Source organism: Haliotis rubra, unplaced genomic scaffold, assembly GCF_003918875.1.
Source record: "Haliotis rubra isolate DU_JTF1 unplaced genomic scaffold, ASM391887v1 Scf102, whole genome shotgun sequence".
In the NCBI taxonomy this organism is placed as follows: Eukaryota; Metazoa; Mollusca; class Gastropoda; order Lepetellida; family Haliotidae; genus Haliotis; species Haliotis rubra.
In genome coordinates, this window is record NW_025764915.1 from 900,234 (window position 1) to 910,306 (window position 10,073).

Genomic DNA, 10,073 nt, shown 5'->3' on the forward strand with positions numbered 1-10,073 from the left:
CATACCTATTGTACGTGAAGTTGCGAAATGTGTGACAATTTTATTAGTTAATATGACTGTCCGTGCATCCACATTATCTTCACATTAATCACTTGTCACAGAGACCGACAGATTCTTAAATCAAATCTAAACACAACCATTTGGAAATCAATTCAATGGTAATAATAAATGAGAAACGCTTTTTTCTATTTTTGACAGTACCGTTCCCTCAAACTCGTATATAGATTTTCGAAGGTGGAGTACGGTTTACTGCTCCATTGAACAGTAATTCATGATCAGTTATATCACAGCATGTCAGATTAAGAGTAAGTAAGTTTAGTTTTACACCGCTTTCAGCAATATTCCAGCAATATCACGGCGGTGGACACGAGAAATATGCTTCACACATTATACCCATGTGAGGTGAGGTGAGGTGAGGTGAAATTGGGTTTAACGTCGTGCTTGAGAATATTTCGCTCATATGACGACGTGCATGTGTGTGTATGTGTATGTGCGGCTGCTTGTACTAGCCTAGACTTAAGCTGGTTTTATAGTGCTAGCCCACTGAGATACCATGCCGCAGTTAAGCATGAATACCCCACTCAGACACATTGTACTGACTCCGAGCCGACCAGTCCTTTTTGAACCCATTAATGCCGAGCGCCAGTCTATACCCATGTGGGGAATAGAACCCGGGTCTTCGGCGTGACGTGCGAACACTATAAAATAACTACAGATTTAGATGAAAGCTGAGTCCAAAGTGATGCATTTCTTTGCCATTTTCCCTTTCGAAGAAACAGTAGCATGTGTATGGTGCTGGCGAAAAAGCAAAACAGAAATGAAATTGTGATTTGAAACCAGCACCATACAGGTAGGTTTGTGGCAGGGGACGTAACTCTGTCTGGACTTAATGAAAAAGACAGACAGGTGGCTGCTGATTAAACATTAAATATTGTCACATTCGACCTGCATTTGACTCAACTGTGAAGTACTGTCAACACTTGTCTTCATGTCTTGTCTATTAAATGCGAGATGACAAACCCTCTGTTTAATCATCAGTTTCGCTTCCTCCAGGACTTCTTTTACGGTGCACGTCATGTCCATGTAGCGGAACCTGCAGTAGGTGTGTTGTCAATATTTGGCTGTCAATAGACGTGTCTTCAGGAGAAATCCTTGTGACCTGTAACCGAGAGAGTGGTTTGAGTTTAACGCTGAGTTTCAGTTATAGTGAGTGAGTGAGTCTAGTTATACGCCGCACTCAGCTATATTCCAGCTATATGGCGGCGGTCTGTAAATAATCGAGTCTGGATCAGACAATCCAGTGATCAACAACAAGAGCATCGATCTAAGCAATTGGGAACCGATGACATGTGTCAACCAAATCAGCAAGCCTCACCACCCGATCCCGTTAATCGCCTCTTACGACAAGCATGGGTTACTGAAGATCAATTCTAACCCGGATTTTTACGGATCTAAACTCATGGGCAAAAGAAAGTGAACACTCTTTATTTTGATTTTTTGGCAAAGTTGTCCAAGTTAGTAGAATCCTTTTAGGCCGAAACGGCCACGCGAAGAACACGACCACAAGAACTTGAAGACGCCTCTCAGGAACGAGTGGAATAGGATTCCGAATGACGTCATTCGGCGGCTGACGACATCGATTAGACGACGAGTCGGGGCGTATATTGCTGCTAGAGGTGGTCACACTCGTTACGACGGATGCGTGTATGCGTGACCAGAGACTTGACATGATGAAGACATTCCATGATTGACTCTTGTATCTGTGAACTGTGCTATTCCTACCCCTCTGTCCATTACATGACACGTGCTCTTTATCTGTGAGGAGTTTATCATAGACACTGTGGGTGCATTGTCCCAAATGCTGCCTTCATTAAATGTACTATAACTTAAAAAACATTGTATGTTTTGATTTGATTTTATCGATCATTAATAAGGGTGTTCACTTTCTTTAGCCCACTAGTTTAAAGGAGTTGGGTTTAACGCAGGTTTGAACAGCTTCAGTTACATCACGGCTTGTCAGCTCAACCTGGGAGGAAAGACCAACATTATGCATTATGCACATGCTGCACCTACAGAAACATAATCGGGCCGATCCGGGATTCGACCCATCGATCATAGGTTTCTGTCGTGACTAATGCTGTTTTACACATGAATTGGCCACCGTCGGCTAATGTAGAGGAAATCATGTAGGTCTTAGACTTCGTTATTTGGATGTAACCCACAAGCTGACGATCCAAGGACCCAGAAAGGTGAATGCGAGATTCTAACAAATGATCAGCAAATGAGCAACGACAGTTCTGCATGTGGGACGCATGTGAGGACCGCTTTTGTATCCTTGAAACTTTAGTAACCCAGCAGCAGAATTATACGTTCTTTAAGTATTCAAATCACTTTTGTTGACATTCAGTATTTAATGTCAATATATATCGCGAGAGCAAATATGTGGTCTTAAAGCTGAATGAACTTCTTCTTCTGAAGCAATGATGACAAACATATCAAACAAGTGCGACATTGTTATCAAAGGCAATTCCAGGTGAAAATATCTTCAACAGAGAAGGTTCCACCGATTCTCCATTAATTTATCGAATCCTAATTGAGTAGATCGATGCTCATGCTGTTGATCACTTTATTGGCTGCTCCAGACTCGATTATTTACAGATTTCGGCCATATATCTGAAATACTGCGGAGTGCTGTGTTAAACAGCAAACAAACCAAACAATCCATTAATTTATTGTTTACTGTTCATTGTTTACTTACGCTGGGTCGCCGACTGCGAGGTCTCTTGACGCTTTCCTCATTACTTCCTGACAAATAACAAAAGTGTCATAAACATTTAATACACTTCCGTGTGGCCCGGAAATCGAATATTTTCAAAACGTCAGTCTGAGAGAATAATTAGTTTCGATTTGGTGTCTGACGAAACAGATTACTAATGTGAAAGTAGAGGTTTTGGGGAATCTGAATGTTAACTTGTATGAATAATAGTTCAACTTAACATTGAAATGTGTATTTTGTATCGAGTATGTTCAGATTCACTATTCTGATATTGCATTCTTTTTCGCATGCTTGTCGCAAGACGTGACTAAAGGAATCGGGTGGTCTGGCTTGCTGACTTGGTTGACACATATCATCGCATCCCAATTTCGTAGATAGATGCTCATGATGTTGATCACCGGATTGTCTGGTCCCGATTCGATTATTTATACACCACCGCCATATAGCTGGATTATTGCTGGGTCCGGCGCTAAACAACAACTTTACCAAACGAGCATTCGTATTTATTGATACTATCAAACAAAACCTTTAGCAAAAACATCCAGTGTCAATCATATTCCCCCGCGTTGAGGCATTACATTTACGTTAAACGAATTCGAACGTAGAACGTTATCGAGCATATATATATATAGCTTACAGGGAATGTGCCGAGATGTAACAGTAGATTTTGATACAACTACAAAGAATATTGATTTTACACAACGTTTAATATCGTGTAAATCCAGAAAAAGCCAACGACAAATGATTAATCATAACAATGGTTCAGATGCATTTAGTGTAAAACGAGGTCAACCTTATAGACACACCTGTAACATATCGTATCAAATATCTCCCTCCAGACTTAGGGGTAGGGCATGTACATCGTTCACATGGGTCTATGGTTAGAGGAAGCGTGGGACCAATCTCATAACATGTTGAAATAATCGAAGATTGGTTATGAAAACAATCTATACAGATCGTCATGTTGTTAAAACATCAACTGGAACACTATCGGTGCATTTCCAATATTTTGACTTGGTGTCATCAGTACATTAAATCAACATTTCATAGCGCTACAAGCTCCTTAGACCTAAGGGATGAAATGAGACTCAAGAATCCAAAGTTTTAAGCTAACAAACTATTAACTTCAAATATGCAAAATATCCTAACAGGGAATGTTGTAATGGAACCCAAATTTACTCAGTAATTTATTAAAAAATTGGTGTTCACAAAGATAACAGGAACATGATAAATGATATATTTTCGATGATTGATCATTGGTCCAATCATCAATTATTAGATTTTAAGCAATTCCCAACACTAGTTGTCACTATAGACTGCTTACCTTCAATCCTCACCAACTGCTTCATGATCTGCTCATGGTTTACCCGAACCTCCTCTCGAAGTGAGTCTGAAAATGTTAGCGCTGTCAAATAATGCCCGTTAGATTGCTTGATCCGACTTACTGTCAGTTTCTTTGTTTGTTTGTAATTTAACGCCGCATTCAGCAATATTCCAGCTTCAAGGAGGCGGTTTGTAAATAATCGGAGTCTGAACCAGACAATCCGGTGATCAACAGCATGAGCATCGATCTACGCAACAGGGAACCGATGACTACATGTGTCAACCAAGTTAGCGAGCCTGACCACCCGATCCCGTTAGTCGCCTCTTACGACAAGAATGGGTTGCTGAAGATCAATTCTAACCCGGATCTTCACGGGTCGTAATGTAAAGGTGTCGATATGCTGGTCGTGGATAACCAGAGAGTGAAAGCATGTCTATTATCTATTATCAGAATAAGTCGGAATTCATTATCCTGGGATCATCTGTAATCGTATCATGATATTCAACTTATAAAATGTTTTACATACATTATGAAAATAATATATGAATATATATAGGGGACGAAATGTAATTTTCTTAGTTCTTAGTCTTCTTAACGTTAGTCTGATCAATATCAGAAGTTTCAGAATCAAATTCCTTTTTTGACTTAGTGTATATGCTTGTAGTAGGCGCTCATATTTGTAGGGAGGTGGCCTGTTTGTTTTCCACTCTGAATATCTCAAGAGCCGGAGTTGTTTGAATCCAACTAATCCACTTCAAGCACATTTGGAATTCTGGGGTCCCAGTAACGTGTGCTTGCCTGGATCAAGTGGTCAGGATAATAGTTTATCAGTTTTCGGTTTGTTTGGTTCAGAGTCGATACTTTAAAGTAAACAATGACACAGAAGGAATATTGGTGAACATTATATTCAGTTGCAAATCTTTAAAGACAATGCTTGTCAAACACCTCTCACCTACAGAAGCTTTGACATCCATGATCTGGCGTTGCATGTCCATGATTATTTGAAAGAGGCCCCTCTGATCACATTCAGCAGGCGGCTGCGGTTTGACATCTTGTATGTGAATTCATAGAAACAATATGCATTAAATATTTATGCTTATGATCATCTGATCAATGCATATTGTACAACCCAAGCTTTACTAAGTGATAAGTATGTTTGTGCTCGTTTCAGTATAACTGTAATTGGAGATATACACCTACCAAGAACTTAAAGAGTGAGTGAGTGAGTGAGTATGGTTGTAAGCCGTTTCTTGCAACATTCCAGCAAATTCGCGGCGGGGGACTCAAGAAGAAAGAAATTAAAGAAGTCATTGTCATGGCAACAAGAGTCATGTGGAAAATCGGGTTCAGTTTCAATCCTTTTGAGTAGTATAACATAAGGATCAGAAAATGTATACATGGCGGACCACTTAGTATCTAGTGAGTGAGTGCGTATGGTTTTACGCCGCTGTTAGGAATATTCCAGCAATATCGAGGCGGGGGACACCAGAAATGGGCTTCACACATTGAGAAACGAACCCGGGTCTTCAGCGTGACGAGCAAACGCTTTAACCACTACGCTACACCATCGCCTCGACCGGTCAGGAGATACAATACGGCAGATTAGGTCATAGCACCAAGTGCTTGAGTTCAGAAGAGACTGTTCACCATATGCGATCGCTGCAAAGTTAACGTGTCCCTAAGATGTTTATATTTGCTTATAATATCCGTCATCTGCGTCATCTACGTCATCTACGCATATTTATATCTAATATGCATAACAATTCATAAGGATAAAAGACGACTACACGACTCTATGACAAGAGGGATGACGTCAGTCATCTTTGCCTTTACTGTATTTGACCATACAATTTCAAACCTTCCAAAATGTCTCTTGGCTTAAAGCGGGGGCGGTGGGGTAGCCTAGTGGGTAAAGCGCTGGCTCGTCACGCCGAAGACCCGGGTTCGATTCCCCATATGGGTACAATGTGTGAAGCCCAATTCTTGTGACCCCCGCCGTGATATTGCTGGAATATTGTTAAAAGCGGCGTAAAACTAAACTCAGTCAGTCAGTCAGTCAGTCAGTCAGTCCATCATTATTGGATAAATATTTCTTGTTTGCATCTGTTTCGCTTCTTTTACACGTTTACATGAACACGCCTTAGTCGAGCAGCTTGAATACTACTGACTGCGATTTTTAAAAAAAATCAAATTCCAAATTACCCGATTTGGAATCCTTATTGTTCGGTTCCGTCCTTCGTCCACTCATACCTCTAAGAAGGATTTCATCACGAAGACCTGAAACCCCATCACAATCAGAGCGGTAACGGGCCCGAGACTCCGAATCACTGCTACTATCAAAGGTAGAGGAGTATCCCTTCGTGTACTCACAGCGAATGTTCTCATACAGATTGCCAGTATTTATATCTGAATCGGTTCCATCCGAGTTTGAAGCCATGTTCATGCATATGTTGCACACCAAACAAGTTACGTTTTCCCAATCTCGTTCCTTTAACTATTTAGAAAGCACAGCAGAGTGTTCTACATTTAGTTCTGAGTTTTTATCCGTTTTCGTGAAAGTTCCAACTGACTCTCTTGCTGATAAAAATGGTAAGAGGTTTAACCTTTGTTGTACGTTGATTTACAAATGTCATCTAGCGTACTCCGCATTCTGTGCAACCAATCCTCTTTGGTCAATCTTTCAACATTTCCAATCGGCAATATTTGATACGCTTCTGGGCCTTGCTTGTCAAAGAACACAATACCTCCTGTCAAACAACCAACTGCAATTTCAAGAACGTATTTATCCGTGGCCACAGTATAGAACTTGAATTGAACAAGCTCTCGTAGAATGTCGATAAAGGAACTATTTTCAACTAAAACTGTAACACTTGATGTTATTACACGATATAGTTGCTCCTCTAGCTCCTGAACACCAAACTGAAGTTCAAAACCTTCAATGTGAGGAACTAGACTTTCATACTGTACTTCACTAGACGTCTTGAACGTATTCTTCTTTTCAGTAATGCCCAAATAATAAGAACCCCCGCTTTCAATTTTTGTCATACAGCTCAGATATTCTCGAAATCGAAGCTTATCCCACACATAGTATGCAAATCTCTCGGGATCTTTGTCTATAATCTTCCTGTCATCTTCGTTTGGTTTGAAAGTTTTTAGCTGCACATGTCGACTTTCATAGGGTACTGGTTCGATACCTCTCAATTCTGCAGGTTTCACTCGAGATGAGAGCGAGTCACTCAAAATAGACAGAATATTGAGTGCTGATGGACGTTCAACTTTCAGATCTGAACACACTTTCGTTTTGAAATCAACCGTCGCCACTCCTTTGGTTTGAGTAACAGATATGACGATGAAGTCTTTGAAATTCTTAAACGTTGGTAATTCCCGCAGCCAGTGTCTCTCGTATGCTGTAATGAATAGTTGTCCATCACAGATCAAATTGTTCAGACTTTCTTCAAGAAACTCATCGAAATAGCCAAGGAAATGATCACTGTAAACTTGTCCACTGACATGAATGATCAGTTTGCCACCGGATGTGTTACGAAGGGCTGACAAACAAACTTGAATCCTTCTGAGTGCAGTTTTTGCATTAGGGTTGTGTTTCCTTCTGCCCCTCAAGTCAGAATAGGTCAAGTGTTGAATCAGTACATTCGGTACTTTGGCTTGTGTTTTTGTGTACAGTTTCCCAACTTTTTGGCATGGCCTGCATGACATCCTAATCTGAAAGAGGACACGAGTCATTGAATTGAAATAATCATCTTGTTTGCGACAACAACAGACCTCCACTGTTCCAACCTGTTCCAATAATACAAGTGACTACTAACAACGCCCCAATATCACCAAAGCGAGTATTCGAGACTTGACCAGACAAGAGAGGGATTAATATTAAGGACGAAGATACACACTGTCTAAGAACAATGACAGGAAGTTCCCCAGCCGTCTTGAGTCAGTTTAATTTGTTTATTCCTTTTGGTGGAGGGGTAGGGCGAGAGGTGGTCTTAAAGGCTACTTATACACCAAGGTTTGGTCATTTCGGTTTCGTCAAAGCTTTCGTTTTGTCACGTCATGTTGGAGAATGGGACGAGTGCTTGGGAATTGTTGTTTTATAGTTTTACAGTTGAACTTATCGTATTTAGTTATTCCATCATGATCGCATTATGTAATATTGTGGAGGGTGAGTGAGTGAGTGAGTTTAGTTTTACACCGTTTTCAGCAGTATTCCAGCAATATCATGGTGAGGGACACCAGATATGGGCTTCAGATATTGCACCATGTCGGGAATCGAACCCGGGTCCGACGTGACGAACCAACGCTTTAACCATTAGGCTACTCCACCGCCCCAGGAGTGTAGGAGGGAGAAAAGCGGAGGATATGGCGGGGCGGCAGGACGGCGTAACTGTTCTATCCCTGGAAAATATCGTTGAGAGCCGTGTAAAGAACATAATTATGTTCATATGTTAAAGACAACATTAAACGACTACTATTGTGAAAAGAAAACAAAACCCGGTTGGATGGAAAGTGAATGAATGAGTGAAAAAAACATAGGTGTTGTGACGAGCTGGGGACAGAAATCGCACCTAGAATTTTATTGTACACAACTGAATTCCCACGAAGATCCTTTATCCCTATAATTTGAGTATGTTTTCTTCGGTCTGCTGACTGTGAATATATCGCCTGTCACGCGTCGGGGGGTGGGGTGGGGGGGGGTAGGCGACGCAACTACGTATCACAAATTTTTGATCGAGGGTTCGAATCGCAGATTCGTTGTGATTTTTATTAGTAAAAGACAAAATATTATGGATGTCAACTTCTTTATTGTATACACAGCGTTTGTGGGCTTTTCCTTCTTTTTCTTTATGCCACTCAAAGAGGGTTTCCTTCTTCTACTTGAATACCAACTTCTATATGCCGCTTAAGAACCTTATTAGTATACACATGGAAAAAATGTAACCATTATCCATTGCCATAGCTACGGAACTTATCCAAACCTCAATTTAACTTACAATCTGGTTAAATTCACCTTTAATACGACTTTGCAAATCTACACGAATAAAAAGGTGAGTGAGTATAGTTTTACGCCGCTTTTAGCAATATCACAGCGGGGACACCAGAAATGGGTTTCACACATTGTACCCATGTGGGGAATATATGCCGGGTCTTCGCTGTGACGAGCGAACGCTTTAAATAGATAATAAGGCTACTACGCCGTCCCCGGATTTGAAGCGAGAGAGGATTGTGTGTGACACCTACAGGGAAGGTTGAAGACTAACGGGTATTCGAACAGAAATAACACATTGTATTTATTTTGAAATGGTTATGAGAGTTTCAGAAATTGTAGGACATCTTGACATGTTTCATAACGGCTACAGCATTACTGTAATGGGTGGATAGAGAGGAAATAGTATGAATCATTGACGGTGAGACAGACACTGGGTGGGGTGAAAGATTATAGGGCTGATAGATTACAATAATAACTGAAACACTTACCTATCGAACAGACTGAGACCGAAGTACCTTCGGAGCCCTCTTGTATAAACATAATGCACGATACCTTCCACAGACCGCAGTCAACCAGAAGTTAGATATCCCTAGCACAGCGAACCGTCTCCACCCGTCCCTAACCTTGTCACTGTCGGCGTTCTGTACACCCGGCTCAGCTTATTCACATTATTCATGAGTGTGTGACACCGACCTAGATAATGTGTATGCATAAAGACCAACGTCAAACTGACATAGTATTATTAGTTTACTCGAACGATGGTCCCGTGTACTGACAGATACGCAGATGCAGGTGACTGGAGTTGTTCTGTTCTTTTACTTACAGATTTGTTACGTGGTTTTGTAACGGTTCAACGATCAGACTTGGCGACCAGCAGCTGTGATGAGACGCCATCTTTCACAGGGTCGGTGTTGTGTTGGTGGTATGAACCGAGCACTTAACAGATTAACCCTCATCTCGTGTATCAACGATAC

General features: G+C 41.0%; 1 protein-coding gene across 3 annotated transcripts; it reads right to left on the reverse strand.

Annotated features, from left to right (window-relative positions):
* Nucleotides 1–611: 611 nt before the first annotated feature.
* LOC124270131 lies at nt 612–9,855 on the reverse strand. 3 transcript variants are annotated; one of them, XR_006896685.1, is made up of 6 exons: nt 9,588–9,811; nt 6,303–7,820; nt 5,053–5,151; nt 4,101–4,166; nt 2,759–2,805; nt 612–1,159 (listed from the first exon to the last, which is right to left on the reverse strand). XR_006896685.1 is itself a non-coding variant. In XM_046705165.1 (6 exons), the coding sequence occupies exons 2-6, from the start codon at nt 6,541–6,543 to the stop codon at nt 1,028–1,030; spliced, it is 585 nt and encodes a 194-aa protein (XP_046561121.1). In that variant the 5' UTR covers nt 6,544–7,820; nt 9,588–9,855; the 3' UTR covers nt 612–1,027. The 3 variants fall into 3 exon arrangements, 2 of the variants coding, with proteins under 2 accessions (XP_046561121.1, XP_046561113.1); XM_046705165.1 differs by having other exon boundaries at nt 9,588–9,855; XM_046705157.1 differs by having other exon boundaries at nt 612–1,165; nt 9,588–9,853.
* Between the last annotated feature and the right edge of the window lie 218 nt (nt 9,856–10,073).

Bases quoted from the DNA above. Each gene is read 5' to 3' on its own strand.
- LOC124270131 (XM_046705157.1), bottom strand. From the start codon at position 6,543: ATGAACATGGCTTCAAACTCGGATGGAACCGATTCAGATATAAATACT. The intron at 5,152-6,302 runs GTAATTTGGAAT...TTCACATACAAG, and splicing joins CAATAAGGATTCCAAATCGG to ATGTCAAACCGCAGCCGCCT. The intron at 2,806-4,100 runs GTAAGCAGTCTA...GTTATTTGTCAG, and splicing joins GCAGTTGGTGAGGATTGAAG to GAAGTAATGAGGAAAGCGTC.